The sequence below is a fragment of the Paroedura picta genome, chromosome 1 (assembly GCF_049243985.1).
Source record: "Paroedura picta isolate Pp20150507F chromosome 1, Ppicta_v3.0, whole genome shotgun sequence".
Classification (NCBI taxonomy): domain Eukaryota; kingdom Metazoa; phylum Chordata; class Lepidosauria; order Squamata; family Gekkonidae; genus Paroedura; species Paroedura picta.
Window position 1 is genome coordinate 194539965 of NC_135369.1, and position 20225 is coordinate 194560189.

The window sequence follows — 20225 nt, forward strand, 5'->3', positions numbered from 1 at the left end:
AATGAACTCCAAAATCTATCAAAGCATTGTAAACGGTAATAGCCATCTTGGCTAGAGACAATGAAGGGACACAGAGACATGGAAGTGTGAGGGGCTAGAGCAGGGGTAGTCAAACTGCGGCCCTCCAGATGTCCATGGACTACAATTCCCTGGGAATTGTAGTCCATGGACATCTGGAGGGCCGCAGTTTGACTACCCCTGGGCTAGAGTGTATGTTCCTGGAAATGTTTGGAGAGGATTGTTTGAGAGGTAGGATCTCTCACATTCAAGGGTCATCATGATGACTGTTGTCATGTAGAACAAGGGGCTGGCTGCCCAAAGACTCAAAGATAACCGGAAGCTTTTTGAACATGGCAACTTCTAAATTAAAGTGCCTATCTCAGAATGAGATCTGCTGGAGCATATATATGTCAAAACCATGCCTGGTTTTGCCATCTGTTCTTTTATTTCCCACAGAACGCAGCAGCCCGGGTCCTCGCAGGAACGCCCTGGAGGGCCCACATTCGGCTCACGCTCCAAGAACTGCGCTAGCTACCAATGAAATTCCGGATCAGGCTTCGTGTCTCGGTACACAGTCTGGGCCCTGCATACCTGAGGGACCATCTCTCTGCCTACGCCCCCCAGAGAGCACTATACTCCACAAATTCCAACAAGGTAGCAGTCCCTGGTCCCAAGGAAGCCTGTCTCTGGCTTCAACCAAAGTTGGGGCTTGTTTTGTCCTGGCCCCAACTTGGTGGAATGAACTCCCAGAACTCCCTGCAGAGCTAAAACAATTCCACAGGGCCTGCAAGAAAGAGCTCTTCCACTAAGCTTTCCGTTGAGGCCAAGGAAACATCCCCACCTACTAGGGGCCCCCAGAAGCTCCCTCCCTATCACCAGTTGTGCCCCACACATACAGCACAGGGTGACTCCTGATCCGACTGCTTAATAAACACCAGTGGCACTTATCGTTATATAGTTAAGTCGCATGTTATGCAGTTTAAGATGTTATGTTCTAATGTTCATGCTGTAAGTTCATAATTGCTAATATATTCTTTGTACTGCACCAGTATCACAGTGGATTGTGAGCTTATTATATTCTTATTATAAACTGCCCCAAGCCACAAAAGAGGACTGTATAAAAATGCGAATCAATAAATAAATGTTCTTTTATTGCCTTGCTCCATTCTCTGTCCACGTAATTGATTACCTTAGATGTCCTAGGTGTGAATTATCACAGTAGTGGCTTAGCTCGTTGGTCGGGAAGATCCTGTTCTGGCTACAGATACCTCTGGGTGCGGCCTTGAAGGGCAGCTGAGTCTCTCCAGCGAACTGAGGGATGCCATCCCAGAATACGCATACCTAAGTGGACTGGTAGGCAGAGCAGGGGGCACTGGGGGATTAAAGCAGGGCAACAGGCAGCAAACTTTAGTCTTAACCAAGTTCTCAGGCAGCAAGCATTGTTATACTTTCCAATAAAGAATCCTGCCTGCAAATGGAATCTGCTTACTGAAAGCGATCGGCTGAAACCTGACTATAGTGAGGGACAGGAGAATGGCATGTTGGGTGAGCTGGGTATGCATCTTGTCACTGGGCAGTTGCTGAGCACCTAGACAACTTGGAGACAACTAGAGAAGCAGCTACAGATCAGCAGGACTGTTTCATCACATAACCCAGGGGTAGTCAACCTGTGGTCCTCCAGATGTTCATGGACTACAATTCCCATGAGCCAAATCTTTGACCTCTCCCCATCCATCCGAGACAAGAAATTTCCCCATAGAATTCCAGGAGATTGCGGTGGGAAATTTTCCCAATGGAGGCAGAGTCAGAAATGCAAAATTCTGATCCCCATACACAATAGAAAACCTTCCACTGTATACCAGGGATTACAGCTAAAACATGAGATCCCGGAATGCAATAGAAAAACTGGGGAGTGCTCACAACCTGACATTCTGACTCTTCCTTCTGCAGGGATGCATAGTGCTGTTTTGTCAGGAAGGGAGATAATAGATCCCTCCCTCCATGGGTAAAGCTCTTACTGTATGACTGCTGGAAGCCAGTAAGAAGAGATGGAGCATCTAACCATCTCCCACCCAGCAAGGTTCCCATTACGTGCCAGACGGCAAAAAGTATACAGGAAAACAGGTCACTCAGTCCCTGTTGGAAAATGGTGAGCAACTTTCAAGGAATCCACCTGGGCACTGATGTGGATAGAACATGGTCTGCTTTATCACATATTGTTCATCATAGCTCACCAGGAATGGTCAAAGGAGAAGCCTATATAGAGTATAGCTATCCTTGAAACCTGCTTGTAATCTTTGTTTGGTACATAGCACTACAGCCTACATATTACCTGGAATGGGTCAAAAGGACAATATGGCTCCCAATTTGTTTCTGGGCACAATCCAAGGTTTTGGTCTTGGCCTGCAGAACCAACTAATTCCTTATGAAGTGCCTGAGCATTTAGGGTCACCTTCAGATTCCCTGTTTCAAGTGCATCAGACTTCTGAGATTAGGCAGGTGGTAAACTGGGAGAAGGTATTCTCAAGCCCGTATGCACTGGTGGTTTCCTAGCTTTTACTATGCATTCTGCATCAGGGGAATGTCCCCTCACTTTCATTACACATGTACACCAGGCTACATTTCCCCTTCTGCATGCATTTTGCTCCAGTTCATTTGCCCAAAGGTGATACAATGCCAGCTGTGCTACTGTCATGATCTGAGCCTCCATTGAGAGGGAGGCATTGAGAAACACACACAAGTTCCTGGCGGGGTGGGCCACTGCACTCCATCCAGGTTGGGTAGGCGCACTTCCTCACTTAGACCATTCCTGCCCAGCCACAGGACCTCCATCCCTGAAGGGTTGAGCTTCAGATGGCTCTGCTTGAACCACCTCATCACAGCTTCCAGCCAGCTGGCTAATGTTTCTGGGGAAGAGTCAGGGCAGCCATCCAACAGGAGGAAGTGCTGGGTGTAATCAGCATACTGGTGACATCCCAGCCCAAACCTCCATACCAGTTGAGCAAGAGGGCACAAATATATGAAATAGGATTGGAGAGAGAACTGCTCCTTGAGGAACTGCCAGTTGGTGACGGCTTGAAGAACTCTCTCTTTTTGCTACCTTCTGTCCGCGATTCCGGAGAAAGAATATCAGCCATTGATGGACAGTCCTTCTAATCCCTTTATCATGAATGTTTTTAATTATTAATCACCTGGGAGGCTCTTGCAAGTGCAGAAAGGCAAGATATAAATTCAGTAAAATCTTTAATCCGCTCCTGCGGAGCGGATTAAATAAAAGAGTAAGGGCTGTCGGGGAGGAGTTAGGGCGGGCCCTGTCCGGGATAAAACCTCGGAGGGCCCAATCCCTCCGAGTGTCCATCCAGGGCCAAGCCGCCAATAGGGAACCGTGCAAAGCATGGCTCCCCATTGGCGGCTTGGCCCGGCCTCGCCTGGCCAGCCAGGGACTCTGCAAGTCCTCCGGCCCCGCCACTCCTCCATCTTCCGAAGCGAGAAAGGACGCGGCGTCCCTGCTCCTTTCCCACCCTCAGGGACCATGAGCGAGGGAACGACGTCGCCAGCCACCTTCTCCCGCTGCCCTGACGCTGTGGCCCCCTGACTTCGCCCACGTCCCGCATCCCACCGCCGCCATTACCTCCGGCTCTGCCGCCTGCCGGGCTCGCCGCCCACCCTGACACCCAGGAGGGTCCAACAGATATGCCCACCGTCGCCGGCCGCCTTCTCCCGCCACCCTGACACGCGCCTCCCGATCGGCCCCCCCACTTTGCCCGCGTCCCACAAGCCGCCACCGCCACCATTACCTCCTGCCCTGTCGCCCGTGCCGCTCGCCGCCTGCCCCTACACCCAGGAGGGCCCAACGGACATGCCCAGTGCCATCCCGCTGTCAGCAGCCGTGGTCACAAACATGGCGCCTACCAGCAACGCCGCGTGCCTGGGAGCCGGCTGCGCAGCCACCCGCCGCCGCAACGCCTTCCTGCCGCCGCCAGTAGCCGCGCTTCAAAACATGGTGCCTCCTGGCCGCGGCCGCACCCCTGCACCAGCCCACCGCGACCAGCCACCCCGCTCGCCTGGAGCAACAACCTCGCCGGTCACCCTTGGAGCTCCTGCCATCGACGCCGCCCACACCAGCCTCCAGGTAGGACACCCACCGGTCGGAATGCTTCTCCAGTCATGAGCCCACACAACCTACGCCACGAACTGCCCAGCTTCCCTAGCGCCCGCTGTATTCGCACTACAGCGGGCTTTTTTTCTAGTAAAATAAATATTTACCAACTCTGAAGATCAACTGGTAGTCTTCTTACATACTGTAGACCAGGACAGGGCAGACTGTATGTTCCTGGGGGTTACTTTTTTTCAAGAGCTTGGGACCTACCAGTCACAAAATAGCAGCTTCTACAAAAATTATATTTCAGTGCAGGTCTGCAGTACTCTGGTACAGAAGCCTTTTCTTAGCTGTTTCTCCAAAGCAAGCTACTATTACCACCACCCTATATTGTACCTTGCCTGTCAAGGGAAATAAAATGCAGTTGCTTCTAAGCGCCATTCCGCACAAGGACCAATGTTGCCAAATGTTCGCAGAATGCAGAAACGCTATATTAAACAGTGGAATTTCGTCATTCCGCATACCTTTATTTTTAGTGGAATATAGAAGTCCCAGTAGCGTTTCATTCATTCCCCACAGGTTTCCAGTCTCACTGGAATTGCAACAAAGGAAGCGATTTTTTTTCTGCGCTTCTTCCCGCCCCTGGCCATCAATCAAATGGAACAACCAATGGGCTGTTGTGTTCATGCTTTCCCCGGTCTAAGGGGGAAAAAATGGCGATCGCTTCTCCAGAAGTTCGGGGCAAGAGTGGGGGAGGGACTTTCTTTCTACCGCTACATTGAGAACGCACATGTCTTTCGCTGGTTTGTTGCAGCTTGTGCGCAGAAGTGTAGCAGTTTTTCAGAGGGAATCCACTTTTCCCGATTCCCCGAAAAGCGCTACAACAAAGCACTTTTTGTGGGAGTGTTGCAGTAGTGTTGCAGATTGTGTGCGACGTCATGCAGAAAGTTGAATTTGTAGCGTTTACCAAAGGTAAGACTTCTGCTACATTTAAGTCATGCGGAATGGCCCTACGTTTTCTCTGGCTCAGTAAACAGCATCAATGATGAAAGAGCTTTTTTTTTTTTAAAGACCCTCCTTTCCTGTCCAAAGACAGGCGTTTGTTAGTGAGTCAGTAAAGGAAGAAAGGTAGATGGGAAAGGTTGCTGGTCCTGTCATTTCCTCCTGCACAGTTCTGCAGGGAGGTCCTCCACCAGGCATTCGCTTGCGGCCGACCAACTCAGAACATCTGGTGGTTATCCCCCTCCCCTCGGACACCCTTCCATGACTGAATAATTTGATCTCCCCAGTGGTGTTGTTATTCATGTTGTGTTGTAATTGTTACCAATAGATTGTTGTGATGTTCTAATGACAACTGTATGTTATAGATTGCTAAATTGTTCCAAGTAAATGTATGCAATGTGCCATGGAAACCGCCAAGAGCCATAAAGAATGGGTGGTATAAAAATCCAAAGAAATAAATGAAATAAATAAATAAAGTGTGTACACATATGCCTCCTCCTAATGAAAGAAGAGAGAAACTGGTGCTTTAGAGCACAGGCAGTCAACCTCCAGATGTTCATGGACTACAATTCCCATGAGCCCCTGACAGCAAATTTGCTGGGAATTGTAGTCCATGAACTTCTGGAGGACCACAGGTTGACTACCCTTGCTTTAGAGGGAAGGAGAAGAAAGTAACTACAGCATTGTGGGAGAGACTACCCCCCCCCGGGCCTCAGTAAAAGTGTTGACCAGTCCCCGGTGATAAAAAGGTTGGGGACCACTGCTCTAAGGCATGCCTATTCCTTTATAAGCTACCATTGTATTTCATAGGTACAGTCCTAGGGTACTAAGGTTTCTTATTTATCCAGTGCATTTTTCTTCAGGGAATTCAGGGCAACACACATGGTTCACTCATCCTTCATTTTATTCTCACAGAAACCTTATGAGGTCGGCTAGGTTGACAGGAAATAACTTGCCCAGGGTCACCGAGTGAGTTTCATGACAACGAAGGATTTTAACACCCCCAACAAAGTATGTCAGCCCTAGATTACAATGCTACTCTCTTTTGGTCTCCCACAAGTCAATGGACTTGAATACATCAACGTTCATGTAAATAAATGCAGTACTGTTCAGTCTTGCACACCAACTCTGAACAAAAATACTGAGAAAATACTTCAACAGGAGTTTCTTTTGTCTGTTGCGGCCCTAGTAACACAGATTCAAATGGGTCGCCGTGTTGGTCTGAAGGAGCACAATAAAATCAGAGTCCAGTCAGGCACCTTTAAGACCAACAAAGATTTATTCAAGGCGTGAGCTTTCGAGTGCAAGCACTCTTCCTCAGTGCTTGCACTCGAAAGCTCACACCTTGAATAAATCTTTGTTGGTCTTAAAGGTGCCACTGGACTCTGATTTTATTGCCCTAGTAACGTAGTACAACTAATACTCCAGAAAAACAGAAACTGTTGTCAGAATAACCTTTAAATATTAACAATGACCTCTGCAAAAGACTGATTTGCGTACAAATCTACAACTGATTTGTGTACAAGTATTGTGTACTATGAACAGCATAAGCCACAAATGATTTTTTTAGAAATTGAAGTACAGAAAAACAGATGTCCATTACTCAGCCAATAACATAGCACTTACCTGGAGTCTGAAAACATGCATTTCTACAGAGTTAAATATTTTAAATTAGTTATGTTCACTACTGTCCTGGAATGTAACAGTATCCATTCCTTTTTTGTATAGTGATCTAATGAACCTATAATTAGCACATTAATAATTAAAACAAAGAGATCATTTTCACTTAGAGTGATGAACACCTGAAAGCATAATTTTACTTTTATACAAATGACTGACAGAAAAAAACCATATTGATTGTAAAAACAGCAAGCGTTAGCACAAGGTTACAAACATTCTGACAGAAAACTAGAGTTTTGCTGTGAAAACACATTGGTGCTTAGAAAGGAGATCACTTTGTTACTGCGTGTTAGTAAAATAAGCCATAAGCACTGCTGATACAAGAAGAGATAATGTGAGATCTTTAGAGTAACATTAAATTAAAACAGGTTCTCAAAGTTCCCAGGCACATCTTTTCCCCACGTTCTCATATTCTCATTTTAACCTTATGGGAATAACTCAGAAGAAATCTGACTTTGTAGGAGAAAAAAAACCCCTCAAGCCATTTGCCAATGAAAGTCTGCTGATTGACTATTCAGGAAATAAGTCTAATGATGGGGCAGAGGGTCTCCCAGTCTCAAGGTCATGAAGGCTATGTGCAAAAATAATAAGCACGGTCATCCTAAAGCAGTTATGATCCTAATCCAAAATTCAGTGCTTCACTTATGATTCTAAGTGATTGACTGTGTACAGACTAGCACAGGGGTAGTCAAACTGCGGCCCTCCAGATGTCCGTGGATTACAATCCCATGGGGCTCATATGGGAATTGTAGTCCATGAACATCTGGAGGACAACAGTCAAGAGTTTGCAACCAATCAGGGAAGGCATCTAAGGAAGTCAGCCTGATTCTGTGTTCCCATGACCATCAAACTAGCGTTTGCACAGGTGGAGTGGCTTTTCACCAGGTCCCTGATCACCTAAATCCCTACATGTGTGCACAGTTCTCCAGACTCAGGTACAGAGGGTATAGTCTTGGGTCCCACATCACAAGCGTTAGCAGAGTTTCTCTGCGCAGTGCCAGGATTGCCACAGAGCTAGTGGAGAGGAGAAAGCAGAGCAAGGTTGCATTTTGGAATTTCCTCTGACTACCAAGGGAATATTTTCTGTCTTTTTGATTAGTGTAACATTACACTAGCACAGTGGCATGCAGGTGAGCACAGGAATCTTTGATGGACTCTCACCAATATGTCTGTTTTTAGATTCACTATGAAACCATATTGGTTTACTTCATCAGCACAGGCGGTATGACTAGCTATCCAATCCCTTCTACTCCCATATAACCCGATACAATTTCTATTAGGAAGCCTGGAGCTCTTTTTTTAAGTTTAGAAAATTCTATAGTATTAGCATTACAAGAGAAGATGCTAAAGTTTAGGCTACATTAAACACAATATTCAAATGTATCATTTTTCCCTGCAGTACACTACATTTTTAAAGATAGAATTAAAATTGGGCTCCCATTTTAGACTGAGTAAAATGAAATATTAGTCTATAATTCTGTATGTTCCAGGAAAAATGCAAGTACCTAAGATGCTGTGAGAGTATTTTGCTTCAGGTATGTGAAACTTAATATTGCTTTAATATTCTCTGCTGGATATTGTTAGAATGGAATGTCAAGTATTTCCTGCAATTTGAGTTAAAGATTACTTGAATAGTGCTGAGCAGCACAAAAAAATCTTGAAGCAGGTATCTAAAAACTGGCTCTGCAGTTTTGCGTCCTGTTGTTTCCAACTTCAACGGAATTAATTTCTGGCTGGAACTATGAATTCAAAAAACCCCTGCAGATTTAAATTCACAGGTTTAACTGGTGTGCATGGCTAGCTTTTCTAATGACAGGGAGGGCTACAGTATAGGTCCGTCCTATAGCTGGGGAAACACAAACAGCATTTAATAACTCTTTGAACAGAAGAAAGTCATAGTGCCTCTCTTTAGCAAAAAAAAAAAATGATGAAATCACAAAAGTCTCATCAAAACCAAAGATCACAACCAACTACTCCTTATTTCTCATTATTCTTTTAGTTATATTTCTGAATGTACTGCCCATAACAAAATGTGCTGATGAACAGACCTTACAAACGAATCCTTGCATAAAAATTGCAATCCTATACTTCTTTTGAAACAAGTATTATTTGTACCCACTGGGGCTTATAAAGTCGCCTGGGATCTTTATACATACGCAGTACTTGAAAAGTGTCATATCACCATGTACACCCCACACTCTTTATACTCCTTTCATGATGTTTCATGCAGAAACAGGGGGCAAAAGTATTTTGTTCTTGTATGCATAGCTGTTCATACTACAAAAGAAACGGGAAAAACATCTGCCTTAAGGCCTGACCTTACAATTCTGCTAAGAGGCTGGTCAATTGTATTGACAGGGGAAGCTCTTACTAGCTAGTCTTTCCCTGCCTCCATCCTCACGTTGGCCTCTTTTCAGCATCTCCTCAAAAGAATTGCCAGTTTAGCCTCTGTTATTGCCAAATCCTTTGCATCTAATGAAAATTCATGCTGCAAATCCCAAGTAATTATGCAGGATAAACTCACTTAACATTCACTTAAATCATCATGGAGGTATCTGTAGTCTTCAGAAATTCATTCAGTTTCTCAAAAGGCAAGTAGCTTCACCATAAAGTAGAGGAACTCACTGAAAGTTGTTCAATTTCACAACAACACACCTCAGCTCACAGAAACGCAGTTAAAACTAGGCACAGGAAAGCAAAGCTGGAACTAATATAGCCTGGAACAATTTCATTAAAAAAAATTCAAACCCCATTAAAAGACATTTTGCTTCTACAAAGTAAGCTCACCCTGCAAGCACTATGCGCATGTTTATAAATATTTATTTCATTCCACCATTCCTGCAAGGAGCTCAGGACAGCATATGTGGCATTCTCCCCTTCATGTTAATGCAACAACTCTGAAGTAAATAAGAAAATATTATTACCCAGAGATCCTCCTGGCAGACAGAGGGATCATGAACCCACGTCTTTCCAGCTGGAATCCAGCACTGGCACCACTAACCCACACCAACTCTCCGTTTTGTATACACGGTTCACCTAGCACTAACTTTTAATCATTTCAAATCCCCCTGCAAACAGAATACAGACTTTTCTAGAGGGTTAAAATGGGCAGATTCTGCTTGCTCATGCGAAGACTGTATACAAGCAGTCAGGAGAGAATTTTCCCCTAACAATCTGAACCAACGCATCTGTTTGTAAGCAACTTTCACTGAATTCAGCAGAACTTTTACCTAAGTATGCAGAGGGTTGCAGAGTCAACGGCTTTGTCTGGTAATATTAAGAAAGCATGAGGTGGTTATGTAATGCAATCCTTAACAGACTGACTAAGGCAACCTACTAAATTAGTTAAGTCTTAGTTAAGTCTGCTGCACCAAAAATAAACAGAGGTCTTGGGATCTCTGGAGGGAGTCTGCAGTCTTTCCCCTCATACCTTAATGAACTTGGTCACAAGCTATGGAACTGGCTGCCTTTGCTCAGAGGGCTCAGTGGGTAGGCCGTGGGTGTAAAAATCAAGGGCAGGGAGTCTGTTGGGGTATGATTCAGGCTGTCTTCTCGGCTCCTGACTTTCTTTTTAGCTATATGAGGCGGATCACCTATAATATAGGCGTGGAAGAAGGGCAAAGGGTGCGAGTGGTGATGTCACATCTAGTGCCATGGCACTCCTGAGGGGTGTGGCAGGGAAGTGTGGCCAGCAGACATCACTTCCAGGGGTCCTCAAAGCCTGAACATTTTTTTCAGGGCCTCCTGCACAGTCAGGAGGTTGGAAGTAGGGTTGTGCGCTTGGCCCCACCCCCACGCGTGCTGTGGCACTGGCTGCTCCAGGCTGGAACGGCCGCTTTGGCGGCAGACGCGCACAACCCTAGTTGAAAAAGGCTGCCTTAAGGACTAAGAAGATTTTTTATTGCAACATAAATCTTCATGGATCAGAGCCTGCTTCATTAGATGGTTGTATAAACATAAAACAATATTACATTCATTATTTCTTTAATTATAAAACGAAACATTGGCACTTACCTGAGGGTTTCTTCTCTTTAGTGGGGCAAAGTCATCCAGACTGGTAAGCTCACACCTTCTCTTGCTCCAGGCAGGGCTATGCAAATATCTTGTTTGTGCAAAACAGGCAGGAAATAACTGTTGGAGACTGCTTGACCATTGTTGCTATTGCCCACGCTATTGTCCAAGGTGCCAGGAGGCTCATGCTCTGTGCAGAGCTGGGCTCTCATGACTTCCCTCTCCAAACACCACCCTAGCCAACAAGAGAGAAGCACAGCTGCCGTTGCAGGATGTCCCAGTGAAGGAGCTGGAACCTTGGCCCTTGGTGTTCCCCCAATAACGTGAACAGATTCTTTCAGCCCAGTCAAGCCCTCACCCAAGTCGGGTGCCTCAGACAGGGGAATGCTTATCTTTACATCTGTCCTTCTTTTTGCTAGATCCAGTGCCTTAGATTTTCCCATAAATACTTAATTTGGTCTCTGCTTTAGAGGGTCACTGTTGTCAGGAGCAAGCATAAACCAAGCTCTTAGCAACTCTGCCAGTATGGCAAGAGCTGCTTGGTTTATTTTAGACCTTTCCTTGGCAATGGTGACTGATACCTGTTTGCCAACTGCCTTTTCCCACACAGCTGCCCTAGTTCTCAGGAAGGAGCAATGGGTAACACCCACTTCTTTGAACTGCTAACCAGAGTGGCCTCTGCAGGGCTGGCTTACGGCCCCATGGAAGCAGAACCACTTTCACCTCCCTGATCTCGCTAGACTCATCATTCCCAGGCTGCTTTCACACACCTGGGACAACATGACTAAATTCAAGCCCAGAAGCACCCTAGAAACAAGCAAGGTTTTCAGGGTATAAACTATCAAGCTCATTGCCCCCAAATCTCACATGTCTCTAGGGTATTACTGGACTTGAGTCTAGCTCAGGCTTTCTCAAGCAGGGTTTCATGAAACCCCGGGGTTTCTTGATGGCCCTGGAAGGGTTTGCGGAATGGGTGGGAGTTCATTGATTTTAAATATATTTTTAACATTTGTTAAAAATTTATTGGGTGATTTGATGATATATGGTCATGTCAACCTGTCCCCCCCAAATGGCCACTGATGAGCCTGGAGGGGAGGGGAGGGGAGGGGAGGGGACCCAGGCAGGCGTGTCCACAGCTCTACTTCCCCACCACAGTCTGCAAGACAGTACCACTTCTAGGGTTTCTTGAAGTCTGAAGAATGTTCCAGGGCAGGGGTAGTCAAACTGCGGCCCTCCAGATGTCCATGGACTACAATTCCCAGGAGCCCCCTGCCAGCGAACGCTGGCAGGGGGCTCCTGGGAATTGTAGTCCATGGACATCTGGAGGGCCGCAGTTTGACTACCCCTGTTCCAGGGTAATGTTCAGTGGTAAAAAGGTTGAGAAACACTAGCCTAGCTCTTCCTCCACAAAACAAAATCAGAGTCCAGTGTCACCTTGAAGACCAGCAAAGCTTTATTCAAGGTATGAGCTTTCAAGTGCAACTACCACAGTCTGAGGAAGAGTGCTTGCACTCCCTTGAATAAATCTTTGTTGGTCATAAAGGTGCCTGACTGGACTCTGATTTTGTATTGTTGTGCTGCTTCAGACCAACACGGCTGCCCACTTGAATCTACCTTCCTCCCCAGACCAACACCACTACCCTCTGAAACGAGCTCCACTGGGCTGCACACTCTCCGCATGTTTTGCAAGGGTGCACTCCGGCATGAAACAGGGAAACTCACTTGCAGGTGTTCAAGCCCACGGGAAGCGCACTGTCCCACAGGTGCAAAAGCAAGCCCCCAAAACCATGCATTTCCTCTGGAAGGAAGTCCCTGCTGGTGCCGGTTCAACGTGCTGCCTGCGTCAAGGGAGGGGCCCAGCCCAGCCCAGGAACCCCCTCCCCACAAAGGCAGGGCGAGGTGAGCCATGGGGTTGCCAACCTCCAGGGGAGAGCACCCAAATCTCCAACAGTCGATTAAAGAGCATTTATTGGGGGGAGGCGACTGGACTGCAGGGGGAGTCAAACTGCGGCCCTCCAGATGTCCATGGACTACAATTCCCATGAGCCCCTGCCAGCAATTCATGGGAACTGTAGTCCATGGACATCTGGAGGGGCGCAGTTTGACTGCCCCTGCTCTAGGGCATCACCCCCCCCCCCACTGCCCTCCCCAGGCCGCATCCCCCAAACCTAGAAGCCAGGCGGAGAGCAAGAGAAGAACCACGCGCGCACCTGCCGCCTCCGCGCTCTTTCCCCGTCCCCGCCGCCGTCGGGCGCGCGCTTTTCCCTCGTCGCCTGGCAACCCGCAAAGCGGCCGGCGGGCGTGGAGGCTGAGCTGCGCGTGCGCGGAAGAGAGCCCGCTCGAGGCGGCCTCGCGTCACACTTCCGGCCTCTTCTTATTTGTTTGTTTGATTTATATACCGCCCCCCTGGCAAGCCAGCCTTCTTCCAGGAAGGCGAGGAGTATAAATAGTAGTAGTTATAAAGAGTTTTTAAAAATAACTTTCAGGTTTTAGGGCGACAACGCGGCTCCACCTAGATGTAGCATCGTCATGGCTTTCAGAGTTGCCACCACAGGGTAGTATTCGGGGCGGGCGAAGAGAGAAGTAGAAGCGTCGGCCTGCGCGCCGCGTCTGTCTTTCCCCGCTGTTTAAGTTTGGCGGGAAGGTTTAAAAAAATTAATTTCTACCTCAGAAAGAGACCAGCATGACAGAATGGCATTGCGCGTGCGCAACAGAAGACGCAGCCGCTCTCCCGATGGCGCTCCCTTCTACGCATGCGCTCCTCAACGTCGCCCTCCTCGCCAAGAAGTGCGTGAGCCCCACGTCGAATTCCACACCTTCCCTTGTTCGTAAATTCTCCTCCCTGTCGCCAGGGGGGGAGGCGATGCCCGATGCCTGCTGGGAGTTGTAGTTTTAGCCGGCGAGGTTGCGCTTCGCGTAGCGAGCAGTCGGAGAGCCGGCGGGACTACATTTACCAGGCGGCAAATTGAGACGGCGGAGCGAGCGCGTCTTCCTCCGCCCGGCTGTGCTTGCTCTTGGTCTCTCTCTCTCCCTTTCATTGCTGGAGCGGCGATTGTGCTTAGAGGTGACCTCCAGGAGCAGAAGTGGTCGTTTCGGCTGCAAGCACCATGGTGAGTGACATTGAAATGGGGAGGGGGCAATCGGGGGTGGTTTAGGCAACGGGGGGGGGGGCGGCTTAAAATGCGTTTGGGCAGAAAACGCTCGTCCTTCCCTTTCCTATAATCCTCACGACAACCCTGCGAGGTCGACCAGACTGAATACAAAGATGCAATGCAGGGAGGGGCGGTTGGACAAGAAACGGAGCGTTCTAAAGTTTTATTTTCGTTTTAACGGTGATTTTATAATGTTATGTATGCGGAAAATATATGTCGGGAACGGCCCCGAGTCGGCTTGCAGGAAAGGGCGCTGTAGAAAATGAATACAGAGATAAGACTGCGAGTGGCCTAAGGTCACCCGGTAAACTGCATAACGGAATGGGGCTGCGAAGGCAACCTTCTAGAACAGGGGTAGTCAAACTGCGGCCCTCCAGATGTCCATGGACTACAATTCCCAGGAGCCACTGCCAGCGAATGCTAGAATCTAGATCCTCCACCACGCCCACCTTCGCAAGGCAAAGGTGAGATCCTGTACTAACAAGCCTGGAATAGGCCATGAGGATATCTCAAGGAGACGTAGAAGCAAAAAAGAAAAGAAAAAAAAGAATCTAGTGTGTTTCTATTGCAGGTGTCAGGAGCGGTGAAAGACAACCCCCCCCCCCCGAGAAATATGCAGTAATAATATCACACCTCCTGGGAAGGTGAAAAGGGGCAGGGATCTCTTCTCACTGGGGTGCCTTTTCTTCTTGGGGGAGGGGGCTGCCCAGATTAGAAACATGGAAACTGCAGTGCATTTTCCACCTGGTGAAGTGCAGGGGGCTGCCCGGATTAGAAACATGGAAACTGCAGTGCATTTTCCACCACTCATAAAATCTCCTTGCAGGCAAAATCCAAAACTGGGTGAAGTGAACCATGTCTTCTCTGAAATCTGATTAATGCACGTGCATGCACGCCCTGGAATGAGATGCAAATGAGTTGACAAAATTGTCTACAGCTGGAGAACTGCATTTTGAAATGTCTCTGTTACAAACACTCAGCAAATAAAAATTAAAGTGAAAAGAGTCATAGTCATACTCTACTATACTGCTACTCCATTTTTGTACTGTTTTTATGCAAGCAGCAGTTCAGAATTGAAATCCGCCACCCGATTGTTCTGCAGATTGCATCCAGGCCTGGGAGGGGAATGGAAAGTTGCCTGCAGCAAGTAATGGTTGAAGGGCAATGGTTAAAGGAGAAGGACTGGCTGTTAAAGCTGAAGGGTAGAAGAGAACTATTGAGTGATGACAAGTCCTTTTCATGGCTGTGGGGTGAGAGGAGGGATGGAAAATGGCCCATAGACAGGGTTGGAAGAGGACATCATAGAGTAAGAAGGGTTGCGCACAGAGACCATCTAGTCCAACTCAATACAGGATCTGCCTAGCAGGGGTAGTCAAACTGAGATCCTCCAGATGTCCATGGACTACAATTCCCGTGAGCCCCTGCCAGCAAATGCTGGCAGGGGCTCATGCGAATTGTAGTCCATGGACATCTGGAGGGCCGCAGTTTGACTACCCCTGGAAAGCATCCCTGGCAAGTATTTGTCCCACTGTTCCTTGAAGACTGCCAGTGAGGGGGAGCTCCCCACCTCCCCAGGCAGCCAAAGTACTCCATAAAAAAAAAAAGCACGGGGCACCTTGAAGACTCTGCACAGGGCAGAAGCAGAGGAGAAAGCAACTGCTGGTCTGCAGCAAAGTTGGTGATTGTTCGTCACTGTTGTGCACAAGGGTGTTAGAGATGTCCTTTTTCAAGGACAGGTGCCGGAGGATCTGCCAGCACGGCTGCCCAATCACTATCCTCCATTTGTCCTCTTTCAGCTCATGGCCGCTCCCTCTGAATGATCCAGGGGGAACTGCTGGCATGCCTTATGATTCGCCTCAAGGTGCTCTTCAAGCTTGATACTTGCAAAACAGAAGGCCTGAGATGGGTCCGCAGCACTTACTGGTGGCTGTTGTGTGCCATTTGCAGATCCTTTGCTAATTCTGCCCTAGTTAGAGGCATGTAGCCATGCATCTTCTTGATCCCTGGGAGGAGAAGAGCAGGATGCCTGACTTGGGAGAGCGAGAGAGATACGCGCACGCACTTTACTTATGATTCCTAGCCGCGGTGCACAATTCCCTGTAAGATATCTGGCGGGAATGCTATCTCATGGTCGAAATTGAACGTTTGGCCTCCTCTCCAGGAATAAGTGGTGTTATCTTGTGTCATAAAAAACATGCGATCTTTATACTATTTCTGGAGTTGGCTGGGAAATATGCCTTGTACTCTGACATCATTTGGATTAAATGGAGATTATCGGGAAACAGCTGTAATCAACAGCCGGCATGAAACACGGCTGCATTCATTGGCATTTGGTTAACAATTGGCATGGGTTTTCCTCTTTGGTAATCATAGAAGACAGTGATTTCTCTCCTGGGTATTGCGAAGGATTGCATTAGACATTAAAACAGCCAACTTGTGGTTCCATATCTGTGTTGTACTATCAATGCAGCCAATTCTATTTTCATTTATAAAAGCTTTGTTCTTTGCAAGTTGCTTGTATTTTGGATTGCAGCAACTAGAAAGCATCTCTTGTGAGTTTCTGTACCAATGCCACAGTTCCTAGTCAAGGCATAGAATTCCCAGTCTTTCCCTTGCAGTGCTCCAACTAGAACTGGTTAGCTAATGCTTCTGCATTTCTGCTGGGCAGAGAAATACTCTTGCTCAGTCACAGCCACTGAACATGTCACCAAATGTGCCACATTTGAATAATCCTACTGCTTCTGATGTCCCTGTATAACTGGAATAACTCTTGAAAATCTGGCATAAATGTTGCAACATTTCAATATACGTTACTTGCCCTAATTTTAACATCTAAAAATCTTTGCCATCTTATGTAAAGAAGTGTTCAGCTGAGAAAGTTATTTTCTCTAAGCAGTTGTGGGTTTTTTTAAGTACTTGAATGGGAGTGAGTACTTGATTAGGTTAGTACTAGAAGAAGAAGAAGAGTTGGTTCTTATATGCTGCTTTTCTCTGCCCGAAGGAGTCTCAAGATCGCTTCCAGTCACCTTCTTTTTCCTCTCCCCACAACAGACACCCTGTGAGTGAGGGGAAGCTGAGAGAGCCCTGATATTACTGCTCAATCAGAACAGCTTTATCAGTGCCGTGGCGAGCCCAAGGTCACCCAGCTGGCTGCATGTGGAGGAGTGCAGAATCGAACCCGGCATGCCAGATTAGAAGTCCGCACTCCTGACCACTACACCAAATTGGCTCTGGAAGGGTTACTATGCAGAGGCAGGCAATGGCAAACCACCTCTGGCAAGTGGCAGAATCTGCCACACAGTGTTTGCTACAGCACAACTTGAGTCACACAGTGAAGATCTTTGGGTTACTCTGGGATCCAGAGGATTAGTGCCTCTGAATGTGGAGTCTTCATGGCCATTGACAGACTTAGCCTTCTGGATTTCACCAAGGCTTTTGATGCGGTTCCCCATGATGTTCTGATGAGTAAACTGGAGGGCTGCAGACTGGATTTTTGGATAGTCATGTGGATAGGGAACAGCTAGAAAGCTCACCCAAAGTGTGGTTGCCAGTGGTATTCTATCAGATTGGAGCGAGGTGACCAGTGGGGTGCCAGAGGGCTCGGTATTGGGTCTGTTACTTTTCAACATTTTTAGCATTGATCTGGATGAGGGGGTGGAGTTACTCCTAATTAAATTTGCGGATGACTCCAATTGGGAGGAGTAGCAAACGCCACAAATGACAGAGATAGGGTCTAATGAGATTGGAACATGCTGGAAAAGTGGGCAAATGAGAAAAAGATACAATTCAATAAGAAGAAATGTTGAGTTCTACATCTGGTCACAAAAATGAACAGCATGCATACCGAATGGCAGGCACACATCTGAGCATCAGTGTGTGAACGAGATCTTGGGGTAGTTGTGGACTGTAAGCTAAATATGAGCAGACATTGTAACGTGGCAGTAAAGAAGGCAAATGCAGTCTTTGCCTGTATCAATAGAGGCAGCACATCAAAATCACAAAATGTCATCATTCTGCTGTATACTGCATTGGTCAGACCCTGCCTGGAGTCCTGTGTACGGTTCTGGAGGCCTCTGTTCAAAATGGACGTGGACAAAATTGAGAGGGTTCAGAGGAGAGGGACAAGGACAATCTGGGGCCTGGGGACCAAGCCCTAGGAGGAGAGGCGGAGGGACTTGGGAATGTTCAGCCTGAAGAAGAGGAAGTTGAGAGGGGACATGACTGCTGTCTTTAAGTATCTGCCACTTAGAGGAGGGCATGGAAGGGTTCCTGTTGTAAGCAGAGGGTAGGACCTGCAGCAATGGGCTTAAACTACATGTAGGAAGGTACTGGCTAGATATCAAGGAAAATTTCCCAGAGTTGTTCAACGGTGAGATCAGCTGCTTAAGGAGGTGGTGAGCTCCCTCTCAATGGGTGTTTTCAGATAGCATCTGGACAGATCCTTATCCTGGATGCTTTAGGCTGATCTTGCTTTGAGCAGGGGATTGGACCATATGGCCTTTATAGCCCCTTCTAACTCTATGAGTCTCTAAGTGTCTCTAATCCAAGACCTGGTGTCAACCATGGCGACGCTAGGGTTCTCCCAATTTGTTACCGGATCCACTCATCAAGCTGGCCATACACTCGATCTGGTCTTCGGTGCTGTGATAGATGTGGATCTGATGGAGGCTAACCCCATCCCATGGTTGAACCACTATGCCCTGAAGGCCTGGCTCAGGATATCACCCCACCCCTGTTTTAGCCTTCCCACAGAGACTTATGGGTCCGACTGTATTCCTGAATGCTCTGCGGGACCAGATGCCTCCCGGTGACTCGCTGGCAGGCACTAGTGGGGGACTGGCAGTCCAGATTGGCGGACGCCATTGACGAGATTGCTTGTCTCCTTATGCCCGCTACAGGGTTCTTTGCATGTGCTATGCTGCTTGTGGTCCCTGACCCCAGGGAAGTGAGGTCTCGCCCTGGGTCAGGGCCTTTTCAGTCCTGACCCCCACCTGGTGGAATGAGCTCCTGGAAGAGCTGCGAGCCCTGACAGAGCTAAGTTCCACAGGGCCTGCGAAATGGAGCACTTCTGCCAGGTCTTTTGTTGAGGCCGGGACCAGGAACAACTGGGGCCCCTCCTCCAGCCAACGCTATACCATCTTGCAGTTCCCCACCTTGTGGTGATTGGGGTTCAAAACAATGCCCAATGTCCATAAATCTTATGCCAAGGGTCATGGGTTTTATTGGTATTGTTTAAAGGGTCCTGCTTTCTCGCTTTCGCCAAGTGCTTTGGGGGAGTGGGTGGGGCCAGGCAGGGCTTTTGCCCCACAGAACTTCTGACTATTAGAGATTGGATTGGCTGCACAGATTTTTTAAAATATTGCTTTGGCAGCACCTGCAACTAAATCACAAAGATCTGTGTTTCTGAAGTTAAGCAGTGGCAATCATTTTGTGACTGGCTCCGCCTCCTGCAGCAGCCATTTTGTCACTGCGCCCACCATGCCATACCAGAATTTAAAATGTGCCCCTAGGCTAAAAATGATTGGGGACCCCCTGTTATAATTGCTCACCCCAAGTACAAATTCCTCAGTGGAAAATATCTGCAACATATAGCTCTATTTCTAAATTTTTTCTAGTTTACAATGCTCCTGTTTGGTGCTAATGGCCTTTGTTCTTGGTATATTTGAAAGAAAATCATGATGTAGTTATTATTGGCTTCAAATATCTGCCATCCAGCTTTATATAACTTACAAAGTCTGTTGAAGCTAAGTGAAAGCAGTATATTAAGAACAGTGTAACAAGCAATTAAAAAAAAACTTGCCTTGTTTTTAATTATAGGCCTTTTGTGGTCATATTCTTCAAGATTCTTTTTTAGCCTGCTTGCTGTAGCTTCTGGAGTGAAGTTGATTTCCCTTGTTTTGAACAGCCCATAAGTGAGATCTGCATTGTCTTGCTTGTGTTTAATTTTAGGCCACTGGCTAAAATATATCTGTGTTATATTTCTCAAACCATCCATAACTAATACCTGGTTTTAAGAATGGCAAGCTTTTGGTGACCAACTTTGAAAAGTAACCATATTCACTAGAAGAGCTACTGCTCCAGAAAATCATGTGTATATGTTTACTTTTCAAAATTGGTCACCAAAAGACTTTGTCTACAATATTTTATTTTTAAAAAATATGTTTGAGTTTTAAAAGGTAACAAGGAAAAGAAAGAAAACATTCAAGTAGACTAGCATCTCAGACGATAAGAACTGCTTAATCAAGAAGTTTAGATGACATTAACATACCATATTTCCACAG

The 20225-nt window shown here is 47.1% G+C and overlaps 2 protein-coding genes across 5 annotated transcripts in view; one reads left to right on the plus strand and one right to left on the minus strand.

Annotated features, from left to right (window-relative positions):
* WDPCP (WD repeat containing planar cell polarity effector) overlaps positions 1-13569 on the minus strand; it is a 337650-nt gene extending 324081 nt beyond the window's left edge. Inside the window, exons 1-2 of one of the 4 annotated variants that reach the window (XM_077315493.1) lie at positions 13459-13569; positions 10796-10883 (exon numbers count right to left, since the gene is read on the minus strand). The gene's annotated coding sequence lies outside the window, so the exon portion shown is untranslated. Of the gene's footprint in view, positions 1-10795; positions 10884-12514; positions 12725-13002; positions 13397-13458 lie in introns of those variants that run through there. The other 3 variants (XM_077315511.1, XM_077315482.1, XM_077315502.1) reach the window with 3 other exon arrangements.
* A 165-nt stretch (positions 13570-13734) lies between these two features.
* Positions 13735-20225, plus strand: part of MDH1 (malate dehydrogenase 1) — a 30512-nt gene continuing 24021 nt past the window's right edge. The window contains exon 1 of the mRNA XM_077315539.1: positions 13735-13902. Coding sequence (XP_077171654.1) covers positions 13900-13902 — 3 coding nt within the window. The 5' untranslated portion in view covers positions 13735-13899. The remainder of the gene's footprint in view (positions 13903-20225) is intronic.